The 25,624-nt window shown below is 37.8% G+C and overlaps 1 protein-coding gene across 3 annotated transcripts in view; it reads left to right on the top strand.

Annotated features, from left to right (window-relative positions):
• The window catches only part of CNTNAP2 (contactin associated protein 2), a 624,497-nt gene that overhangs the window by 256,797 nt on the left and 342,076 nt on the right, over positions 1–25,624 (top strand). For 2 of the 3 annotated variants that reach the window (XM_072329822.1, XM_072329821.1), the window contains exons 5-7: positions 15,478–15,681; positions 18,360–18,544; positions 22,782–22,925. In XM_072329822.1, the coding sequence (XP_072185923.1) occupies positions 15,478–15,681; positions 18,360–18,544; positions 22,782–22,925 (533 nt within the window). The remainder of the gene's footprint in view (positions 1–15,477; positions 15,682–18,359; positions 18,545–22,781; positions 22,926–25,624) is intronic. The other variant, XM_072329823.1, reaches the window with a different exon arrangement.

Here is a 25,624-nt window from a genome sequence, read left to right as displayed (position 1 = left end):
GTGTTGTCTCGGTTGGGATAAGAGCTGTTCAATTACTTATTTAGGCAATTAGGCAAAATGTTTCTGCTCATTCTCTTAGCAGAGCTAGGCTTGGGAGGCCATTAAGTTTCTTTTCATTTCGAAGTACAAACCAGTTTGTCAGGTTGTGCATTATGTATTGCTTTACTCTTTCATTTTTATGTTTTAGTGCTGGAAATGCAGTGTAAAAGGTTTGAATTCTTATGTACAGTAAGGACAGGCAATAGCTGAGAAGTTCCCTTTGAGTTCACTGAAATTTTTACCATTAGTACTTTAGGCAATGCAAATTAGAATTACAGTATTAAGTAAAAAGTTGGATATCATATTTTCACACATTCCTTGAGCAAAAGCAGACTATAAACTAGGCCTGTAAATCACACTCTAAAGATGTATGGCACACATAAAAGAAGCAAAAAAGGTGTCTGTTTTCCCCTACTTAGGTTAATGTGAACATCAAAAATGCCAACTTCAATTTAAAATATAATTTATCTTACAGCCCTTACTGTATGAACCAAGCAAAAATCTGATACTGAGCTGGCATATACAAAGCCTGTAAAAAAAGAATAGAAAATTCTGGAAAACACTCTCATTTGTCAACGAGGTGGTATATTTTCTCGTGGTAAATGTCAGTTTAAATACCAGTATTGTCCAACAGTTTACTTCATTTGTTTAGAAGAAATGCAGAAAGATTATGGAGAAGATGTGGAGTCTCTTTCTCTGGCAATATTCAAAATCCACCTGGACACTTTCCTGCCCAACCCAGAGTTTCCTTCCAAGTCTTACAAATCTATGATTATTTTGGTGATACCCAGAGACAGAGCTGTTCCTTAAAAGATGAACTGAAGCTTCTCTATAAAGACTGGACAGAATAAGAATTGTTTTTGTTTTTTACTAAATGTTTCTTGTATACTATGCTTGAAAGTTACTGCTATTACAGAGCAATCTATTCTAAATCTCAAAATGGTACTGATGTTACTGGAGAAGAAAGAAGTAGCGTTGGTGTTGGATGAAGAAATAAGTGGTGGCTCTTGTTTTGTTCTTTTTCTGCTGTTGTTTTCTTACACTTTTCTTTAAAAATAAAAAGTTGGAACAATAGGTTAGGACTGTGAGGTTATCATACTAAATTTTGAATAATAGAAGATAATTAGGAAATTCAGGAAGTAAAATAAAAGGAGAGCTCTTCAACAACAAAAAGAATTTTAGACAGTAGATAATGGGAATGTCAGACTTCATAGCGCAATAATTTTCAGTGTCACAATACATTTTTGTTTTTGTTTAAGGTTTTAGCCCATTATTGAATGGAGAAATACTCAATTGTCGCAACATAAAGTTAACAGAAGAGCTCTTACAGCCCTGCATGTGTCAGTATTGTGCCTTTTTCTACTTTTTGCAGAGAAATACTTTTTGCTCTATATGACTTCTTGAAATACGATTACTTCTCTGTCCTAAAAGTGGTTTGGTATATGTGAAGGTTTGCTGAATTATTTTTTCCTTCAGTTCCCAACAATGTGAAATCTCAGACTGAGTAGAACTCTAGTAGCAATAGCAGTAACTTGTAGTATCTCTAATTATTAGGTACTGTGTCAGTGAATGTGAAGGCAAAACATCAGCGCGCTGGAACAAACAGCCACATACCAATATCGTTAAATAAAGCTGTGTGAATTTATTGCCTGAAAAGCTGTACTTTTATAGCAGACAGATGAGGGCATTCGAAAATCACACACACTAATTGGAGGAAAGCTACTGCAATATCAACCCTAAAACCCCTCTTCAAAGCCGTGAGCCATTCATTCTTATCCGGGATGTGTCGTTTGTTCTCATGCTGTTTATTCTGCTCCGCAGCTGCTGCTCTGCGAAGTCCTTATCTTGAACCATAGCTACTGCTCTGTAAAAATCTTCTTGTATTACCACAGTACTGGTATCTCCCATTCTTTAAACAGCCTGAATTTTTATTTGTGCAAAATTCTGCTTCCCTCACTATCATAAGCATCTTCAAAATCTTACATAGTATCTTGCAAAAAAACGCATCCTTTTTTTAACATTGTGTTTATTCTTTCTTGCAGGTAAACTTGATAGAAAACTTTCCACTGAATCTATATTCTGTAAGGAAATAATGGCCTTTTGGTGCAATAAGTGTAATGTCTGAGTTCTTTGGTAATTTGCAACAGTTCATCAAAAAGAAGGGACAGACAAAAGCAACCAAAAGAATAATTATAAATATATATATACGTTTATTCTTTCTCTCAGTAAATAAAAAGAAAATCATAATTCTTCTTAAGCAATTTTGGAAGATGTAGTTTACGTGTTCTCTTTCCTTAGGCTCTGATTTCTAGTCAGACACATCTAAGGTACTGTGGGCAATCAATCCATTATGCAGTGACTCAGATAAGCAGAGGAGCATAACAAGAAACATGATGTTGGCAAAGAATCCCACGAGATGAAAATATGACATATGAACTGTATCTACTTTAAGGCACAGAAATGAAAATTTTCCATCAAATTTAAGAATTGTAAAATAGTGATTTTTCTGCTTAAAAAATCAGCCTCCTGTCAACTTGTAATTTGAGTTTTAAAATACTCTTTTTGGAAAAAATAGGAGTATCAGTGCTGAGTGTTTAAAAAAAAAAATGTCATGCAGCTATGCAAAGTCAGCTCAGCAACTGTCAAAAAACTTGTTAGTTATTTATGTTCTTTTAGTCACAAATCCAAACTACAAGACCAGATGAGCTGTCATGAAGAAAATAACATGTTCAGAATAGGATTTTTTGGGCACAGTTCCATATTTAGTGTCTTACACATTGAATTACTAAAATTCTTAATTCCATTATTTTTTTCCCATTAAATAATTATCAGTGAAGTTTTCAGGTCTACGATTTCATAAAAACACAGTAGACGTAATCAAATGTGGGGAGGAGATTCTTATTTTGAAATATATGAGGCCTCAATTGAGTCCAGAAGAACTTTTTGATAGGAACTGTAATGTATTTGTTATGAAATATCTACTTGTATGGTAGTGCTCTATTATATTGAAATCTGTCAGCAGTTTTTAACTTGATGTTGAAATATGAATGATATGTACTTAATTATATTTTGGAATATTGACATAAAATGGTTTCACAGAATCACAGAATTGTAGGGGTTGGAAGGGACCTCTAGAGGGACAAGGAGCATGCAGTCCCCTGAAAAGCAGTTTTACAAGCAGTTTTAACAGAGCACACATTTTTTTTTCCTCTCTTCAATAATGAGATAGCAGAGCTAAAAGTTTACAAAATATTCCGGGGTATTGGCTGTCCGCCTGGACTTTCAAGGTCAAGCTCCCAGGTGCAGAAACGTAAATTTAGATAGCTCCTTAATGAAAAAAAAAAAACCTCATAGCTCTGTAAAAGCTAAAGGAACAGCAGGAAAAACAGCAGCTTTTGCAGTTTTTGCCCACTTTTGCCCAAATTATGCCCACTTTTGGGGGCAATCTGCCCGCATTCTCCACCAAAAATGTCACAGGTTACCCTAAAATCTACCGGCACCCATGACAGGGGTATAGACGGCCTGCAGGGCCGCTATCCCAAAAGGAAAAGAAAACAGAGAAAGAGAAAATAAATACAGCGGCAACAATCTACGGAGGCACACTATTTTACTAAATACTATATCGGAATACAGAATAACACAATATAATGCAATATAATTGGAATTAAGGCTAACGAATCAAGTAAAATGAGAGAGAGTGAGTCCCGAAACCGAGAGGCCTACTGTAACTCTAGGCGAAACAGCTGGAACGCTTCCACACACTCCCCCATGGCTGGCAGGATCCGAGAGAGAGCGAGTCCAGCACTGAAGTGAGATTATATAGTCCTGGTCATATGACTGACCGTGGTGTTCCCTGGGACATTCAGTCTTCTATTGCGAGCAGCAGATTCGTCAAAATTATCTATGCTTAACATGATGTTATGATGTGGAATACTGATAGCAAAATTACAAAATTGCAAAACCATGACAATTATACAGGCCATGTTTGCCTTTACACCTCTGTTTCTAACAGGGCATGTCCAGGCCTTTAGTACCACACTCATTGGTATGATATCTTTGGCTATATCGCTGTATCAGGTGCCAAAGGGAGTGGTTCTAGTTGTTCACTATTACCTCTGCTGGCCATGTACAGACTACCAGAGAGGTTATTGATCCTCCAGCCTCCAGTAATCTTCCCCCAAAGTGCAAGTAGGCCACACCACTTTAGTCCTGCTTGCACCTTCCAAGGGCATTCTACCTTATGTTTTCTGGCCTCTAGGTCCTCAGGAACAGGGAACAGAAAATTATTCATAGTGCCAACATGAGGCTTAAGTGAGGTATCCACACTTGTAATTTGTATCCTAAGTGGAGAGGCCCAAGTTGTTTTCAACATTCTTAAGGCAGTGGGTCCGCCATTTCTTAGTCACCATTTCAAGTCCTACAGGGTTTCATGGAGTCCCTTGGTCCATCCCTGCAGGGACTATGAATCTGTCTTCAGTGCAGCCTCCAGGATTCCATAATATATTTCTATTAGGCCTACTCCCATTAGATTATATGATATGGAGTAGATTATATGATAAGGAATTGTCATTCAATATTGTTGTCTTTGGCCTGCTTCTGCACAGTTGCACTCATGAAGTGTGTACCTTGCTCACTCTTGGTGACCTAAGGAGTCCTGTATGATCACAGAATCACAGAATTGTAGGGGTTGGAAGGGACCTCTAGAGATCATCGAGTCCAACCCCCCTGCCAAAGCAGGCTCCCTACAACACGTTGCACAGGTAGGAGTCCAGGCGGGTCTTGAATATCTCCAGAGAAGGAGACTCCACCACCTCCCTGGGCAGCCTGTTCCAGTGCTCCGTCACCCTCACTGTAAAGAAGTTCTTGCACACATTTGTGCGGAACTTCCTATGCTGAAGTTTCAGCCCATTGCCCCTAGTCCTGTCCCCACGCACTACTGAAAAGAGACCAGCCTCACCACTATGGCTCCCATACTTCAGGTATTTATAAACCTGGATCAAGTCCCCTCTCAGCCTTCTTTACTCAAGGCTAAACAGACCCAGTTCCCTAAGTCTCTCCTCATAGGGGAGATGCTCCAGGCCCTTCACCATCTGTGTGGCCCTCCGCTGGACTCTTTCCAAGAGATCCCTGTCTTTTTTGTACTGGGGAGCCCAGAACTGGACACAGTATTCCAGATGAGGCCTCACCAAGGCAGAGTAGAGGGGGAGGATCTTGTTTTTCACATGTTAAATTCTGACAGACATTATGCTTAATGCTTTTGAAAATCAAATAGATGTTTGTACAAATATATACACACTGTCACTCTCACCACTATTTCAGAATTTAGAGTGAAAAATATCAAATATATATTACTTTCCCTAATTATTATTTTTAGCCTTAAAAGAATACTAATGTATGGAATAGGATTAATGAATTGTCCTGACTAAATATATGGAAGCCTAATTCTTCAATAGTATACGTCATTTTAAAATGATTAGACACGTATTTGCTAAACCCTAAGGGAAATAATTTTCCTTTATAAATCATATCTGTTATATGTGTTTAAGCTGTGAAAGGTTGTCATATTGCATATTAAATCTGATTGTATTTCAGTGTAACAAACTAAGCAAAAAATGTTTGTTACATGGCTTACTTATTTTGTTTATTCTAAGCAGTTGTGATTGGATAAACAGAAAAAAAAAAAAATTCAAACACTGTAACTATCCCACATAATCCCCACAGAAAAATTTCTCTGACAACCATGTTCCAGCACAATGGAAGAGTAGTTTTAAAGAAGGGAAAGTGGAGATTCTTTACAAGAGATGCAAGACAGCAAACCTTGACAGATACCGAACTACTTTTAGGACAGAGATGTAATCGTATTTCAAGAAGTCACATAGAGCAAATTGTTATTCGCTGCAAAAAGTAGAAAAAGGCACAATACTGAAACATGCAGGGCAGTAAGAGCTCTTCTGTTAACTTTATGTTGCAACAATTGAATATTTCTTCATTCACTAACAATTTACTTTTCAGCATGCCCAGATTTAAAAAAAAAAAAAAATCTCTCTTTTTTTTTTTTTTTTTTTTTCCCCCCCCATGCATAGCATGAAAACTCAGATCACCTGAACAGCAGCACTTTTTGAATTTAGAGTTATGCCTTACATACATTTCTTAGATTCTTCAGTCTTGAATATTATTACCCGTTTGCTTATTAAATATTATAATTTCTACTCTATGTAGTGGTGTAGTGGAAAGTTCATCCTTATGTCAACACAAATATTTGGTGCTGTGAAACTAGCTAACACACAGAGGTGGTTGATTTTAAGAAGGAAACATATTCTTTAGTGGGCTTTTGGAAATAACTATTGATATGTGTATTTTTTATCATCTTAAAACAAATAAACAAACAAAAAAAATTGCATAATTTAATGACAGAGAAGGTATTCTGTCAAAACTTTTACTTTTTTTTGTGTGTCTGTGTGTGTGTGTGTCACTTTAATGAGATTAATGCAAGAAAAAACCTCTAATCTAAAGGTAAACACATGCTGTTTGCAGCCTGCAAGATTGAAAAAAAGTAAAATCTAATGAATCTTGGAGTCCTTTATTTTCTTGGAGATATATTCTTATTATATTATGAATCTTCTATACATTTCAAACTGATAAAACTGTAATTTCCTTCTGTAGCTTAATCAGATTTGTCTATGAGCAAAAGATGATCAGTATTTCTCTAACTTCTAAATGGGCATATTCCTGTCAGTCAAGACGTTTTCTATCAGAAACTGTTGCAACTTGACTCTGAATTTTCACTCAACAACCTTCTTGCTTCAGTCTTCACTGGTGACTGGTCTTCATGCAGCCCTTGAATGAATAATTGGGAAGATGGGGACTGGTGGACCAATGTTTCTCCTGCTGTAAACCACCTGAGGAACCTGAATATCCATAAGTCTTCGAGTCCCAGTGAGATGCATTCCAGAGAACCGGCTGATATAGTTGCTAAGCCACTCTCTATGATAAAGTCATGGCAGTCAGCTGAGGTCCCTGGCAAATGGGAAAAAAAGTGCAGTGTCACACCCATTTTTAAGAAGGGTAGAAAGGATGATACAGGAAACTACCAAGGAAAAGTCCTGCCAGACCAAATTAATGGTTTCCTGTGATGGCAAAACTGCAGCACTGGTGTCATGGTTTTATGATCATCAGTATTCCACATCATCACATCATATAGTGTACTGGGAATTAAAGTGTTAATGCCCCAGGTCCACACAGCAAAGAGAAGAAACTACATTCCCCAGAAGACTGTTCGCTGTGCTGATATCATTCCTGCACATGGGGAACGCATATAAGGTGGTGCTAGGTCATCTGACACTCTATTGCTTCCCTTTGGCTTTTCTCTTTGCCACTTTTCCTTCACTGATGCTCATCCTGACTGTGCAATTACTGTAAGGCCTACAGCTTTCAGATACTCTCTCATTATACTTGATTTATTGGCTTCAATTTTAATTATTTTGCATTCTGATACCATATTTAGTAAATTAGTTTGTTTCTACTCAGATCGTTGCCTCTGTTTTTTTCTAATTATTTTGGGGTCCCCTGTTTCCCTTCTCCAGAGGTGTGGGTTTTGTGAAATCCCCTTGCCCCACTAGTCACGGAACCGGGCAGAACCAGCCCGTAAACTGTTAACAACTGGAGAGGGGAAGAGGCACTGATGTTACATATTTGGACTTCAGTAGGGCCTTTGACATGCTTCCTCACAGCATCCTCCTCTACAGATTGGATTTTAAGAGTGGACTGTTTGAAGTACAAGAAACTGGTTACAAGATCACACACAGAGGCAGGGTGGAGATCAGTGACAAGTGGTATCCCTAAGGGGTGAATACTGGAATCTTCATCAACAGCATCAACAGTGTGATCAAGTGCACCTTCAGCAAGTTAGAAGATGACACCAAGCTATGTGATGCAGTCAACATGTCCTAGGGATGGGATGCCATTCAAAGAAACCTAAACAGACTCTAGTAGTGAACCAGGAGAACCTAATAAGGTTCAATAAAGTGAAATGAAAGCTCTTGCAGCTGGATCATGGCAACTGAATACAAGCTGGAGGATGAAAGAAAGGCACAACTCAGCCAAAAAGGACTTGTGGGTACTGGTGGATGGCCAGCTGGATATGAGCCAGCAGTGTGCCCTCATAGTCCAGGAAACCAGTGATATCTAGGGCTGTATTGAAAGAAGCATGACCATCATGTAAAGGGAGAAGATCCTTCCCCTTACTTCTGCATTAGTGAGACTTCACTTGAAGTACTGCAATCAGATGTGGAGTCCTCAGCATAGAAGAGACATGGATTGTGTCCAGAGGATGGCCACAGAATGATTCAATGGATGGAACACCTGCCCTTTGAGGACAGGGTGAGAGAGCTGGGGCTGTTTAGCCTGGAGAAGAGAAGACTCTGAAGAAATCTGATAGCAGTCTTTCAGTATCTAGAAAGATAAAAAGAAAGAACAGTCTCTTTATCAGGTTCTGTTATGACAGGAGAAGAGAAAAATGTTTCAAAGTAAAAGAGGGGAGATTTAGCCTGGATATAAAAGGAAACCTTTATGATAAAGTTAGTGAAGCATTGAAGCAGGTTGCCCAGCAATATGGTGGATGCCCCATCTTTGGAGATGTTCAGGCTCAGACTGGACAAGAATCTGAGCAACCTGGTCTAACTGTAGATGTCTCTGCTCATTGTAAGGAAGTCAGGCAAGATAATCTTTAAGAATTCCTTACAATTCAAATGACTTTATGATTGTTTTCAAGTTTACTCACACAGCATTATGCAGCAGTACAGAGTTCTACTGTAAACTATGGCTGTCATTTAGCTTTATCTGAGTTCAGCAGTGACTGTGCAGCCTTGAGAGACCAGTGGAGGCTCATGCTGCTGTAGATAGTGAGCATGGGAGGTTGCTGTGACTCACTCTTCTGGTGACAGGACCTGCTATCTACTTTCCCCACTAGGGTGCAAAGAGTTCTCTTAGTCTGTAGTTTTTGAAACAGTCACTTCAAAAATTTTTGAGGAAAAAATGTGATAATTTTATATTCTAGTGTCTGTATATTAGAGCTAAAAAAACTTACATGAAATTAACCATACTAGGCTAGAAAATGTAAATCAATGGGAGTGAATAAAGAACTGAAATTACAGGAATAAAATATTTTGATTTCTATAAGTATTGCTATCGCCATATTTTAAGTATGTATAGAAGTATTATAAGTATGTTAAATACATAAGTTACACATAACTACAATAGATAGGAAGACCATAACAACACTATTGCATAGAGCATGTTCAGATACAAAAAGCTCTTTTCAACACAGTCATCTCCATTAGCTGTGAATTTTCACCAGCAATGAATGAGAACCTGCATGCTGCACTTGTAAACTTGTCATGGCTGTCTGGAACCTGGCTTGATTTTCATGTTGCTGTTGCCACTGATGAAATGCACCAACCTCTCCACCTCTGTGCTAACATTCACTCTTTCTCAAAAGAAATTATTTTTTTCTGGCTTCCTTCAGCTTTTGAGATGGAAAGCAATTGAGAACCAAGGAGAATAGGCTGACAGTGCTGACTACTCATGAAGCCTGAAACTTGTGTTACAGTTCATGGGTAGGAAAAGCTAATCAGTGCAGCTGAGATGCCATGTAAACAATTGTACTAAAGAAAGGCTCTTTAAAACTACTCTGGCAACTATGGAATTTGAAAGTCTTAAGCTTTGCAACAGCAGCAAACCTAAAATTGTTAAAGATTGCTAAAAATTATGAATAGGTTTTCTAGAGAGGCAGAGGGGGAAAATGTTAACTTACATCATTATATTGATGATTTCCTGTTGACATCTGACTCACTGGAGGTGGTAGAACAGGCAGCAGATTCATTAACTGTCTATTTGCAACAGAGAGGATGGGCTATAAATCCTCAAAAGGTCTGGGCCTGTCTGTAAAATTTCTGGGGGTGAAAAGAAAAAAAGGAAAAGGAAAAAAAAAAAAAAAAGGAAAGACCCAAGTACTTCCCAGTGCTGTCATAGGTAAGATTCAAACATTCCAAGTCCCTACAACACTGAAGCAGCTGCAAGGATTTCTAGGTATATTGAATTACTGGTGTTCCTTTATACCTCACTTAGCATGGCTGCCAAGGCCACTGTACAGACACAAAAAAAGGGGCAGCTATGTGCAGGTGGAGAAAACATGCCGAGTTCAGCGTGGGGAAGCAAGTAGCCGACTCAATATGAGTGATAAACAAGCTTCCACTTTATTGTCTGAAAAGCCATAATTTTATAGCAGATAGATGAGGGTGTTCAAAAATCACACGCACTAATTGGAGGAAAGCTACTGCAATAATAACCCTAAAACCCCTCCTTAAAAGCCATGAGCCATTCATTCCTTTCATAGAGGCATCCTTGGTTCTCATGCTGTTTATTCTGCTCCGCAGCTGCTGCTCTGTGAAGTCCTTATCTTGATCCGTAGCTGCTGCTCTGTAAAATCCTTCTTGTACTGCAACAGTTATGGGATTGGGGGAAAACAGAATAGGATGCTTTCCAACAAGCAAATTTGGCAGTTAAGCAAGCCCTGGCATTGGCTGTTGTGGTTTTGTGATTTCTGTTGTCGATATTCCTCATCAGAACGTCATGCAGAACAGGGGCAGTTAAAGAGTTAATATCCTGGTTCCATGTTACTGCCATTTGAGTCATTTTGGGTTCCCGGAGGGGAGGGGTGGCATCCCCAGAGAACTTGGCATGAAGAGGAAGAGGGGGGTGGGACTCTGGACTGGACCCCAGCTACTCTCTGCCTGTGGCTGTCTGTCTCACTCCAATTTGTAGTAGGGAGACAAGGTTCTTTGATATGTGTATACCTGTGGGGGAAGATGTAAGTGTGATTGAGTCACCAGAGAGCTTATCAGACTCTTTGATGAACCTTACCATTGTGAAACCCTTGGAGACTGGGATGTGAGACATGAGCAAGCAGTGTTTGTTTGCTCCTAAGAGCAGACAGGAGGTTCCATTGATATTCACTGTTAATCCTTTTATTCTCAAGGAACCTTTCATCCATTATCACTTTGTTTGGGAGAAGCTGGGACTAGTTAACTGATTAGAGAAACTGTTAGAAGAACAGGAATGTCTTGTTTGTAAGTAAAATGGTATATAAGATGTATGCTGAACTCAATAAACAGACTATCCTGATGCAACAAGAGAGCTCTCTGTCCTGACTGAGCACCAACATATACCCGGCATGAGGTTAAGAAGCTCAAATGTTCAAATGTTCAAATGTTCAAATATCAGAAGTTCAAATGTTGGTCCAACCAATTTATTAAAGTCCTAGCCGTTTTAGGGAGATAGGGAAGGGAAGGTGGGTGATAGGAAAAGTAGGAAATATAAGCAAGGAGTCTGTAGAGAGCAAAAGAGATATAGTCACCATCGTGGGTCCAGTGAGGTACACCGTAGGTCCGTTGATCTCAGGAACTCATCTGATCATCGTGGGGGATGGGAGAAAGCCAGGAAGCTCTCCAGCAAGCTGGCCTCAGGGGTCCTTCCGAAGAGGTTTTCCCCTCAGAGAATTCTCCATCAAAGGTGTCTTTGGGAGTTTGTCTCCAAAGTCTCCAGTTTAGTGAGGGCCTTTTATCCCCCATTTCTGTGGGGTTGTTTTTTTCTTTTTCTTTGAAGTTTGAGGGTTACAGCACAGCATTTTTGGGAACGTTTCTCAAACAAACACCAAACATCTAAACGAGCATCTTCTGATGGCAAACACTCTTTGTAAAATGGTTTAAAACCAGCTTTTGTGACATTCCTGGCCCACAGATAAGCCAGCATTATGCTCCTTGGAATATGCTGGTTTCTTTTTAAGTTCCTCATGTTCTGTGTTGGAGTTGCATATACCTATGATGAGTTAAGGGCACTGATGGAGATACCTGCCTGGTCCCTGTCCATTGTGATTAATTTAACCAACAATATGGTGTTTGAAATGGTCTCCAGGTGCTCTTCCCAGTTCCTTATGCATGTTCAGGGTGCCAGCTTAGGTACCATGCTGTCAGTCTCTCTGAATGCATTCCTTCCTTGTAATAGTAATTTACATTATGTGGAAGAATCCTTTCCCAAAACAGGAGAATGCTGAGTGGCAGGGAATATGGGGAGGTTTAGGAGAGAGGTTAGAAGTATGGGGACCTCCAGTGTCATGGGATTTTACTCTTGAACACCTGTGGGACCCTGGGGAACTAAGTGAGTATCTGAGTAAGGGATGGTGCAGCTCAGAAAGATCTGAGGAGGAATGGCTTATTTGGGGCTTGGCTTGTGCTTACTGAGCTCTATATAACACTAATGTCGAGAGAGAGAGTTTCCAAACTTAGATCCAAACCAAAAGGTGAAACCTCTGAATCAATCTTGATCAGTCACAGGAAGCACCAGTATCTGTGTCAGTTTCCCCTGTGGAAGGCCAGAAATGGAAATGAGTGTCCTCATGTCTGGAACAGAAGGAAGAAGAAATGGAAAAAGAGGAGGAAGATCCAGGTGAGGGGCCCTCCTCAAAACTGCCGCCACTGAGAAAGGTAAAGCAGAAAAGTAAGAGGCATGGAGAGGAGAGTGATGAGGAGGGAGTCACTGTTACCACTACTTGCCGGCCCCCAAAAATGACTGAAATCCAGGGCACAAAAAAGAAGTTTGAGATACCTGAATGAAACTATTGTCACCTGGTTGCTTTGGTGTTAGGACAACGGAGCCAGTAGTGTGTCCCTAAAGTATAATGAAGCTCACCAACTATTGGCTGTGAAAGAAAGACATCCTCTCAAAGTTGATCAGGAATCTGGGCTGAAAAGATGGAATACTGTTGAGAAAGGCATCCAGTATTTGAGAGAAACAGCCATAGCGGAAATGCTGTATGATCCCACATTTGTTTCTAACCATGCCAAAACCATGATCCTGACAGAGTGATGAGTACACCTGAAATATGGAGGAAGCCCTCAAGAGCAGCACCAGAGAGGTATGCCATTTCACTGGTAGCAATGACAAATAGATACAAAGACCTAGACAGAAGATCCCCAATTTTTGTACTGATTTTTACACTTCAAAACTTGGAAGAAAATTTACCACCATCCCATGCCTCCATATCAGCCATCTGCCAAATGGCAGAAAGGCTAGATAAAATGGAGTAGAGCCAGGATGGCATGCAGGAGGAACTGTTCCTGATGATTAACTGTGATGAACCCATGGCAGTATCAGAAACACACGATGTTGATCCAGGATATAAATAATGGCCTGTATTTTGCCCTGGAGAGCAGAGCTCCCCCTCCTGGTACCTCTGAAACATCTATGTTACTGCCTGTGAGTCTTTGAGCCTTCAGGATCACTGGAAGGAACAAAATGCCATCAGAACATTCCAGTGTTGCTGTCAGATCATATGCAACACCTCGTGATGAGACCATCATGAGATGTGGGACTGTTGGAGCATAGGATGGACCTGAACCTCATGAGCACATGCCTCCAATAACATCATCGAGCACTGGACCATAAAAGAGTATGAATCTTAACTGATCGTCACGTATCTTGAATTGTACCAACATGCATTGTGATGGGAAATTGTATAAGTGCTGCAATTTATCAGATCTCTGTATTAGAAAATCTCACCCTTTAGTTAACTCAATCATTGGTTCATGCTGTGAAGGGGTAGAGTGTATGAGAACTGCTGAATCATGCCCTGTACCTTTGATTAACCACCTGAGGAAAGTAATAAGTCAGCTTTGGGAGCACAGGTGAGGGCAGTTCTCCTGTGCTACTGGAAGGGGTGGAGCCTGGCTACATTTATACTGTACATAAGCAGTCTCTTGATAGCAATTGAACTCAGAACTAGTAAAAACTGACTCAGCAGATCATTTTTATATTTCCTAAATTCCCAGTCATTGTGGCATAGTTATAGCCATTTCTTTAGGTACTTCACTGAATCTGGATGAAAAAGAGTATTTCAGGAATTGTAAGTAAGCATTTTTTAAAATGCATGTCTGAGATGTGTTTCCAAAAAAAAAGGCAACCTTTTTTAACATAACAGCGGTTAATGTTGACTACCTAAATTTGAACTGAAATATATACAGTTTATTATTCATATTGTACAAAATGCTTTAATGAAATTTAAGATTCTACTGCACTAATTGCACAGTGGAATGGTTTTGTTTGTGTATTTTTGGAGGAGGTCTGAATGATTTAAATTACTTTCCATCATAATAACAAAAAAGTAGTTAGGCATTTTTGAAAGTTGCAATCAGCCACTCAAGAGTTGTCCGTAGAAGCAGGTGAAAATAAGAAAGATGTAATTGAAGAATATATGATAAAATATTTTTGATTTATTTTTGGAACATGAAATGAATTATATACATATTATGTGCCAATAAATGTGGACGCTTCTGTAGCCTCTAAGTGGGGAAGACTTTTCTTTAACAAGCTGAACATTTTAGAGAATTATTTTTAAGGAAATCAAATTATTAGTTGTGAATAGTGAGAAAAAAATACTGATAGAAATAATAGCTAGTGCTCTAGTCTCTGGTCACAGGTTAAGTGGCTTATAAAAGTGTTTTATTAAACAAATCTCTATAAATTTCTAGGTATCTGTATGTTTAGTCTTTTACTGAACTGTTTTTAAAAGACAAGATTCAAAACTCAGTTGTTGTATACCTGTTCATTGAAATGAAGTTCTGTGGCTATTAATTTGGGATCTTGCCTCCAAAAAAAAAAATCTGCAAAAGATTGTGGCTCATTCTTTAAAGATTAAAAAATTAAACTAAGAGTGCATCAAGTTTTGTAGTATCATTATGCAACTTTTACATGCATATTGGATTAACTTTAAAAGGTAATCATTGCATCCCTCAGTTTTCCTCCCTAATTTTGGATAAAACCAAATCTAGATAAGAAAGTCCAAATAATTGAATTTTTCATCTCAAGGTGAGTTGAAGCTGAATTTTATCAAACGCTTCCATATAAAACTGAACAAGGCAAGGGAAAGTACTTTTAAAACTCCTAAAGCATTTTCTTTAGTTTCATGTCTTAGTGCTTACAGTCTTCACAGATGCATATATTCAATGTTAAGAGGTATTATATGAGTAATTAATAACAACTTGGAGTTGTTGACTAGTACATTTGTAGAAAAGCAACTACGTTTAAGAGAAGCCAAAATAATTTTAGTATTGTGGTAGTATTTGTTCCCTCAATGCTGCTTTCTTTACATCCTACTAATTAGACTTATGCCCTTCCTGTTTCCTACTTTGCTATAGGAATAATCTTTGGACAATAGAAAATGTATTTGCAATGCATACTGCACTTGTTCAAGTCTTTATTCTGTTCGGATGCAATCTGCATATGGCATATCTGTTTTTCCAGTAGCTACTGTAATATATAGCCTCTCATAAACAATGGTGGTTTTTTTGTTTGTTTTTTTTTTTTTTTTTTTTTTTTCTCCATTAGGGGCTGATGTTATCAATTTTGATGGCCACGTAGTGTTACCATACAGATTCAGGAACAAGAAAATGAAAACACTGAAAGATGTCATCTCTCTGAAATTTAAGACTTCCGAAAGTGAAGGTGTAATCTTCCATGGAGAAGGACAACAAGGAGACTATATCACCTTGGAACTCAAGAAAGCCAAACTTTTTCTAAATTTAAATTTAGGTATTTTTTATTTTGTTGTTGTCCTTGTTTCACCTGAAATGAATGTCTTGGCTATTGCTGAGTGATGGGAGGAAGCCCAGGGCCAAGCCAGAACAGGCTACTTAGTGGGAATGAGAAGTCACCCCCATAAGCATGACTACAAGAGGAAGGTGGAGCCAGGACAGGTGGCTAGAATTAGACCAAGGATTATTCTATACAACATAACATGCAGAAGGTCATGACTACTACCCGCTGCTCATCTTCCACAGGTGGGGAGGAAATTGCATCCCATAGTCTGAGGGGATCATAGTCTTCAGGGCCTTGGGACAGTTGGTGAAAGGGTCTGGGGCGCAAGTTATTTTCTCTTCCCACCCTTCATTTTTGGGTGGTGACATGGGATGGAAGATCCAGTCCATAAATGCCTGGCTGCAAATCTGGTGCTATGGGCAGGGTTTTGGGTTCTTTGATAATGGCTGATTTTGTAAGACATCAGACCTGACAGTAATACATGGGAAAGGTTTGTCTCACAGCAGCAAAAGGGTTTTGGGGCAGGAATTAGCAGGGCTCATTCAAAGACTTGTAAACTAGGTTCAAAGAGGGATGGGGATGTAGATTGACTTGCACTGGTGGGGCAGAGCTCTAGTACTGATGAAGACAAGGACATGAGACAGTCACCACTTGAGGGTTGCTGGGCACTGGTTGGCATGGGGTAAGACCTTGCATTGCTGGCCCGCCACAGGTGAGCAGGTGGATGTATTTATTGCTGTGGATTGGTCAGTGGGTAGAAAATAATTGCACCGTGGCTGTATAAAATGTGTATATATACATATATAGTGTTATATATAAATATAGAACATAGTGTTTCATTTTTCCCATCTTCCTCTTCTTTCTTACTGTATAGTTTTTTATCTCAACCCACAAGTTCTGATTTTCCTATTTCTCTCCCTCATCCCATCTGGGGTGGAAAGAAGGAATGTGGAGTGAGAGAATGGCTGTGTGATGTTTAGCAACATGCCAAGTTAAATCACAGCTCTTCTTAAAATAACTTATATCCTTCTTTTTCCTCAGGTATGGCAGGTCACGCAATTTGATTTTGTGAAAATGCTCATTGTTCCCTTTATATTGTTCTTTTTTACTTCCTGTCCTATGTCTTCCCACTTAGTTTGTGTGAGAAAGTCAAAATAAAATAAGATCAATAATATATTATTATTATTGGAAACTTGTTGGAAAGGATAGAGGATTGGTAGAATTATATTTTGCCTCAGATATGATTTGGTTTCAGAAACATGAAAAAATAGCTGAGATTGGAAAAACTGCTGGAGGTCATCTTGTCCATCCCCCAGCTCAAAAAGAATCACCTAGAGCAGGCTGCTCATGAGTACATCCAGAATGGAAACTGTTGTTATCTCATATTTAAGAATATGATCAAGTGACTGTGCGAAAGAAAAACACTGTCTTCAATGCTAGGAGAATAAGGACCACTCTTAGGAATCTGCAGCAAGAAATGATAGCAGTCTGGGAAGCTACAGGCCATATGAGGTTCAGTAACCTTCCTACAAAGAAGCATAGCTCAAAGGTAGGTAGGGAGAAGGTCCTGTTTTTTGTTTTTTGTTGTTTTTTTTTTTTTGTTTGTTTTGTTTTTTTTTTTAAGCTTTTACTATGAAGTAGTAGACCCACTGAAGCCAGTGAAAGTATTCAGAAAGATCAATAACCTTCAGCAAAACAGCAGTAAGATCATTTGTAGGAAAATGCTGTATTAAGCCATGGCAGTGTGATTAGCCGGAATGTGTTATCAGCTTGCACGTTTTTACTGATTTTTATTCAGACATGCTCCTGAAATGCACTATCTCCTCATCTATTTAAAACACAGAAGAATGCACTGTTTTATTGGGCAATGCAGCAATTTTTAAAATTTCTTGTTGAATTTGTCATTCGCTGCTTCATTTGAAATCTATACTATCTACCTTCTCTGGCTTAGTTATGTTAGCCAGATTGCAATGAAATACAATCTCTGAGTATAGCTACACAGGCAAAAGTTTCCATAAAGCAAAGCAGTAAGCTGCAAAACTGTATTCATGCAAGTTTGCCTTCCAGAAAAAGAAAGGTTAATACAGGAAGACTAAAGTAAGTTGTATTAGCAGAAGATATTTTTTGCTGCTATTAGTTCATCCTGCTCTGAGACTCTTACACACTAACTAGTCTAGTTATGCTGGCAGTCTACTGGTGATAGAACCTATTATAAGTTGTTATCAGACTGAGAAGACTTTTTATTAGCAGCCTATTATCAAGTGCTATGTCCTCACCAGTACAGTATCCCTGTTCAAAACCTAATTCAAAGGCTATTCTAGAAAGAGTGGCAGCTTTTTATTTCAGTAATGTAGGAATTAAAACACAGAAAGCCCTTAGTTGAATACTATTTTGCAATTGTAAGTAGCTACTGCTTCTCTGGTACACCTTCATATACCTACTATGACAAATATTTGTACAGTTCATTAATGTGATTACTAATGTATTTGATGTAGCCATTTGTGTTTGTATAACATCACATCTCCATATGGTAGATTTTCATAGTGAATTGACTTCCTCCAGCCCTTTTGTGTGTCTGACATTATTCGGGTAAAGTATTGACAAAGTAAGAGGAATATGTTTGCCTAACTGACATGGAATGAAAATTGCTTTTGTTTCCATTCTTATTTTAGGTAGCAACCAGTTTGGATCTATTTACGGCCACACGTCTGTGATGACTGGCAGTCTCTTAGATGATCACCATTGGCACTCCGTTGTCATAGAGCGCCATGGAAGAAACATCAATCTCACCCTAGATAGGCGTGTTCAGCATTTCAGAACTAATGGAGAATTTGATTATCTGGACCTGGATTATGAGGTAGATGGTGAAATCCATGCATTTTCATTCAAATTGACTTTATAAAGAAAAATCCAATAGGAAGAGAAAATTGATATAATTGTTGTTTGTTTTTTTTTGTTTGTTTGTTTTTTAACACTTTTTGTTTTCTCATATTTCTTTCAAATAATCTATACCCTTAAGTATATATTTTCCCTTCATCAGATTCTTTCTATCAGTTCTTGTCAACAGCTTATGGGCTGATTTGGCCCAGTTCCACAGGTCACTCCAAACTGCTAAACGTGGATCTGTGCTCTGGAAAGGGATAAGGAAAAAGGATAGAAAGATGGGCCTAAAACAAAACAGCTACAGCAACCTGAGGAGAAACAAGATAATTTACTAAATAAGATATCAGAATGCAAGATAACACACTACAATACAATATACTACAATATAGTTAGAATTGAAGCTAATAATTCAAATATAATGAGAGAGTGTGAAAACTGAAGGTGTGCTGTTGGGACAAACAGAAAGGAAGAGAGCGAGGTCCTGTGACTGCCAGGAATTTCATCTCTTCTCTGAATGCAAAGACCTCTGGGGTATGTAGTTCTTCTCTTCTGGAAAAGATACCTGGAACATTAACTCTTTAACTCCAAGTGCACTACGTGATGTTATGATGTGGAATACTGATAACCAAAAGTCATAAAACTATGACAGATCACTTCTGTTGCAAGGCTCATCTTAATCTTTTGTTTTAAAACAGGAGATCTATGTAATTCAGTAAGATTAGAGTATGCTATAGCTAAGCAGCAGCTGTAAGCACAAAATAGATTAAAAAAAACAAACATGCCATCTGCATTACTTTCAGGTGTACATTTTGCACTTGAATCAGACAGAATTGTTTTTTAGTGACTGTTAATGCACCTTTGTAGCAAAGGAAGCTGCTTAGAACTTTTATAACTTACCAATGATCTTGCTCTTCTTAGTCAAGTAAGTACTTATCACAAATGAACCATCACTAACTTTTTTTCTATAAAGAAAACAGTAAAGAGTTAAGGATTAAAAAACAACAACAACAACAAAAAAAAACACCCAAAAAACAGTTGTTTGATCAGTTGTTAATGCCCACAAGTGTTGATGAGAAACAACACTACACTACACTTGTTCTTAGCCTGAAAATCTGTCCTAAAAACCTGAAGGAAGAAACTGGAGAAAGGAACGTGTACTCTTGGTAGAAGAGGACCAGATTATGGAATATTTGACAAAATGTTTGTACCCCGGTGGTGCAGTAGTAGAAGTGCCACTTGCAACACCAGAGGCCCGGGTTCAAATCCCCCCTGTGGTGCAAGTGGTAGAAGTGCCGCTCTGCTACACAGAAGGCTCGAATCCTGGGAGTTGGACTCGATGATCTCTAAGGTCCCTTCCAACTCGCACGATACTGTGATACTGTGAAAACCATACACTTTTATGTCCACAGGCCCTGATGTGACACACTCATGAATGCTGTCATTGTGATATCCTTGATAATCTTAGTTCATCTGAAGACTGAGATAAAGTTATTGTGTCTTCAGAAAGTATAGGGTGGGGCCAGAGAATTACATGCCAGTGAAATTCCTGTTGTTCCCTGGGAAGGTGAATGGACAGCTAATCCTGGAACCTGTTTCCAGGCACGTGAAGGACAGAAAACAGATTCTGTCAGCATTGTTTCACTCTGAAGACTTGTTTGACCAACCTAGCTTCTATGATGAAATGGCAAATCTAATGGATGAGGGGAAAACAAACTACATTGCCTATGTGGACTTCAGTAATGCCTTTGACCCTGTCTCCTATAATATCCTCACAGAGAAGCTGCTGAAGTATATGAACTGGATGAGAAGATTGTGAGGTGGATCCAAAACTGGCTGAATGATCAGAGATAGAGCGCAGTGGGCAGCAAGTTTTAACTGGAAACCAGGAGTAAGCAAAATACCTCAGTGATGAATTCTGGGCCCAGTCCTGTTTAGCAACTTCATTCCATCATCTGGAGTGTTGAGCCATTCATTGGAAATAGAAGATTTGAACTGTGCTACTGGAAAGTCATATAAGTTGATTTTATTAAAGATTTTCAATTGATTGAACAACAGAAAATGTTAGGGTGCCATAAGCCAATTTACTTATCTATGTTGTATATGGATGTAATAAATGTATTATAAGCAGCAAGAATGGAATCCAGAAGGTGCAGTTTTCTCTCTTTTTTGACATTAGACACCTCATTGGCAGGTCCCAAAGGTACATTTCAATTTCCATGTACACAGATTTTTTTCATGTTTAATGGAAATTGTTTTAACACATATGAAGACATTCTGTGGTTCATATGAAAGGCAGAGCCTTGAGTTCTCCATGTTTTCCTCTCAATTAACTCACTGACTTTTGATGTTAGACAACATTTAAATACATTGCCCATGTGATAAGTTAATCTACAGATGGTAGATCTCAGTGAATCAAAACAGTTTTTCATACTGTAATTCCAGACATCCCTACTTTCCTCCTACCTTCACTGAGCTTGCTACTGAGCAAAAAGTCAAGCGTTGTAGGATACAATGGGCAGAAAATAGGGCATAGGAAGTTCTGCATGAATGTGCACAAGAACTTTATGGTGAGGGTGATGGAGCACTGGAACAGACTGCCCAGGGGAGTTGTGGAGTCTCCTTCTCTGGAAGTACTCAAGACCTGCCTGCCAGCCTACCTTTGTGATGTGGTGTGGGGAACCTGCTTTGGCAGGGGGGTTGGACTTGATCTCTGGGGGTCCCTTCCAACCCCTATGATTCTGTGATATCTCTTTGGTAAAATGGGGTCATTTGTCCTGGGTGTGTCCCATCCCAATTTTTTTTTATGTATTCTCAGTCTACTCACTGGTAGGGAAACACGAGAAACTTAAAAATCTTTGATACTATGTAAGCACAGTTCAGCAGAAGATAAAACACCAGTGTGTTACTAACGCTGTTTTGGTCAGAATCCCAAGAAGATCATTTGACAACAACAAAATAATACAATTACGTTCTCCGGTTCTGTTGTGTTTTGTTGTTTGTTTTTTTTTTTTTTTTCTCCTCAAAGTCAAGTCAAATTAACATAGGACACCTGAGGATGCGCATGCAAAGTATTCTTAAGTAGCTGGTGTGTACTATTTATAAAACCCTTAGTTTGCAGTGGAGTAGTTGAAATGATATAGTTCTTGTATGCAGTGCCAAAGTCTCCTATTTTGTATTTTAAAATAAGTCCCTTGAGGTGCATTTTCATGTTATCAGTAATAACCAATTGAGCTAACAATGAATTACACTTGAAGGCTTGGGTCTACCAAATCTCAGCAAGAGACTGCAAGCAGGAATGCTTGTAAGATTTATTGGGCTAGGAATTCTAGTTGTAATCACTATTTATGACTTAATATATTTAATATAAATACTTAACGTAGATTACAAAGATAAATCTCATGAATCCTTTATTCTTCACATTTGGGCTGCAAAATATTTATGAAAGAGTGTAGCTTCCAAACATTCAGAAAGACACTGATGTTGTAGAAGCCTGTGTAGTCTCTATGGAGTAACTGGAGGAAATGAGCAATTTTAGTTTGTAGAATATTTATTTTTTCTTAGAGTTTTAACACTAGTGTCTCTGGGTAACCCAGGGTAATTAAATTGGTCATGAATAAATGTTTCTTTTTTGGCTTACTAAATTAGCTGGTAATTTCTTATTGACCATAACTATATGATAAAATCACGTTCTCAATAGTGGAAGGTGAGCCTGTTAACAGGAGGTAGTATTTAGAACTGTGTGATTATATAAAATTCTGCTAGATAAAATAAATACGTAAGTATTATAGAAAGCAAATACATTGCAGTGAAGCCCACAACTGCTACACTGTATTCTAAGCTCTGGTATACATTTAGAGCTGAGTGAATGATTCAAATCAGGCTATCTATCCAACTAATTTCTAATTTACTTTTGTTGAAAAATTACTGAAATGGGCATTTATTTCAAGCTGTTAGAATATTTGAAACAGGTACTGAGCAGTAGTGATCAGAAAATCAGTCCATATGTGAGTAACTGTGATATTTCTTCTCTTTATTTGGGAAAACCTAATAACGGATAGGGTTTACCACCAAAAAATATTTGCAATTGTGACTTCATCATAGACTTTTTCCTGCTTTTCCAGTACTTGTCTGATACTTTCTTTTTCTAGTAAATGAAGATTCTAAGCCTTTGTTCTCCAGTAACTATCTTTCATTTTTTGATACATTCAAAGATAACCTTTGGAGGCATGCCTTTTTCTGGGAAGCCAAGTTCTAACAGTAGGAAAAATTTCAAAGGCTGTATGGAGAGCATCAACTACAATGGCAATAATATCACTGACCTTGCTAAAAGGAAGAAATTGGAACCTTCTAATATGGTAAGAACATAATTTTATCATCACCTACACTTCTGTTTCTCTTTCTAAGGAAAATTATTGACTGTGTCTGGCAGATGTACTGAAATCATGGAATTTAAGTTTCAGCATTCCAGATTTAGCCTTCGAGTTCAGAGTAATGTTTTTTAAAAGAAAGCCACCAGATCAATAACTACCTTCTTGCTTTCCTTCCATATTATATTAATCCAGAACCAGGATAGACAGTATTTATTGTTAAATCAATTGCAGTATATCAAGGTTGTAAATCCTGGTATCTTCCATCCCTACAGAGCAAGATACTTGGGTGTGCAAAATCATTTAAAAGGGATAGCTCAGAACCATTTTATGGAAGCTCTCCAAGATCAAGATATTAAACTTCAAAACTGTTACTTAGCTGTTAACATTACAGATTATTAACATTACATTCTTTTTTAATTTTTTATTTTATTTTATTTTTTCTCTTGCTAAAGCATTCATAGTTGCTTTCATGTTTAAACTTGTGTCTTTCTGTAAGAGTTGCTTAGGAAAGTACTTTCATTTCTATATTTTTAAAGATCTACGCAATATTAAGAGTTAGTGGATTAAATGAGCAATGTAGGTAGGAAATAAATCTGTTGTCACTCTGAATTTGAGATGTAGAGTGCCTATAAAAACATCTTTCTGAAGAAAACTTGAATAGACCAGTTGAGGAAAAGATAGAATTCAGATACATGGTTTGTTGGTTCCTGAAGGTAATAGCTAGGAAACAGAACAAAATTCATTGCCTGGTGATAAAGTTAAAAATGAAGCAAGTAAAAATTCATTTGAAGAAGCTCATGTTGTCTAAATAAGTGACATGTTTTTCAGAGAATTTTCCTTTAGTTTTTAATTATAACTTAAGAATTTCATTTAAAATGACTCAGATGAGCAAAGGTGCAAATGATTATGAGCACAATAGATCATCTTTTAAGGAAAGCAAGTCTTTTTTCTAACAATGGTAATTCCTTGAATTTGGTCCTGTTTGTGCTTAAAGAAAGTCTACAGGCCTGCAAACAATAAGTGACTGTGTCCTATTTCTATGCAATTTGTACAGTGACAATAACATAAAGATGGAAAATAAAATTCAAAAGGTTATTGTACAGTAACAATAACATAAAGATGGTAGAAAACATCCAAAAGGTTATTTAAAGGAAAAAATCACGCATAAGAAAGCCTTCAGTCTGACAAGAAATGCTGAGACAACCTCCACAAAGGAGCAATCACCAAGAGATGCAGCCTTAGTAGTGGTCATCCCTTAAATGAGGTCTAGAGGAGGTGGAGTCAAGCTCCACCCCTTCCGGGGGCACTTCAAAAACAAAATTAGTTTCACTAATTAAATCAACATGGATTTTTATGTTTCTTAGAAAAACTTTTTTTCTTCTGGTTCTGAACCTGATTTATCATGAGAAATACTAAGTTGAAACTACTGTTGTTGTTAATCATATTTATGATGCTGGCACTTAAGCAATCCAAAGTTCCATTGTAGGAACTGTGCAGATGCATAACAGCAGACAAACCCTGACCTAAGCAAAAAAGAAAAGCAAATAACATGCAATGAAGTTGAACACAAGCAAAGTGTTCAATTGGTAAGGCTATAAGAAGTATCATAGGGAAAACAAACAAAAACAGATGGAAGAAGAATAAAAAATGAGGTTTGCAACAAAAAGAAAAATGTCTTTATTGTCAGGTTTCAGAAGTTGTACAATGAAAGGGAACAAACAAATTGAATTTATACAATGAGGATGTCCAGAAAAATTAAAAAATTTATCTTGATTTTACATGGAACAAAAATAGAATTGATAAAAATCCCTAGGTCTCACAAACATAGATGTTACAAACATAAATGCATCACTAAGAGTCTTTCAACATCTACTTAAGCAATTTATTCATTTTACCTTTAGAGGGTAACAATATGGAACAAAGAAGTTTTGCAGTCCTCTGTGATAGAATAAGTGCCAGCAAAGCTTTAAGGAGAATGAATAAGATGAACGTACTTAAACAATTTTTGCTCTTATTAATGGAGACTGATTTGTTTTCACAGAAATGAGGCAAATAATAAGCATACACAAAAAGAAGAATAGGAAAGAGAAGAATGAGAAAAAAATTGGAGTGTCAGTGACTTACTAGAGCATTAATTTCTAACTCTTGTTTACAGCTTTTTTCAGGTCTAAGAAATAATAAATAAATAAAAATAATAATAAAAAAGAACATGCAGGCAAGTCTTCCAATCAGTAATTTTCTATTAATGAAAATAATCAGCTTGTGTATGGTTTTCAATATAAATGCACATAGTTTGGTATAAATACACACTAAATATTTGATTTGCATGTCCCATTGCCCACGGAGCTATTCAGCAAATTATTCTGAATCTACACGAAAGAATCTCTTACTCTTTGCAAAACAGTGTTTCTTTTAAAGAAACAAGCTGAAGATTAGTTCTAACTTTTAGCAAGATCTAGTGAGCAATCTGTATCCAATGGGCTTTGTTTGAAAAGGGAATTCTCTTGTAAATTATAGTCATAGTGGGAACTGATAATTCAGTTCAGATTAATCTCAACGGCTCAGCAGGGAAAATACAGTTTTGGGTAACAGAGGAATTATGTGTTACTTCCTCAAGAAATCATTTATGCAGTTAGAGTGTTCAGGGTAAATGAGCTTACTGATGTAAATAAATAAATAAACAA

This window comes from Excalfactoria chinensis, chromosome 2, assembly GCF_039878825.1.
Source record: "Excalfactoria chinensis isolate bCotChi1 chromosome 2, bCotChi1.hap2, whole genome shotgun sequence".
NCBI lineage: Eukaryota > Metazoa > Chordata > Aves > Galliformes > Phasianidae > Excalfactoria > Excalfactoria chinensis.
The sequence above is the reverse complement of the archived record's forward strand: the minus strand, read 5'-3'. Positions and strand labels throughout refer to the sequence as shown.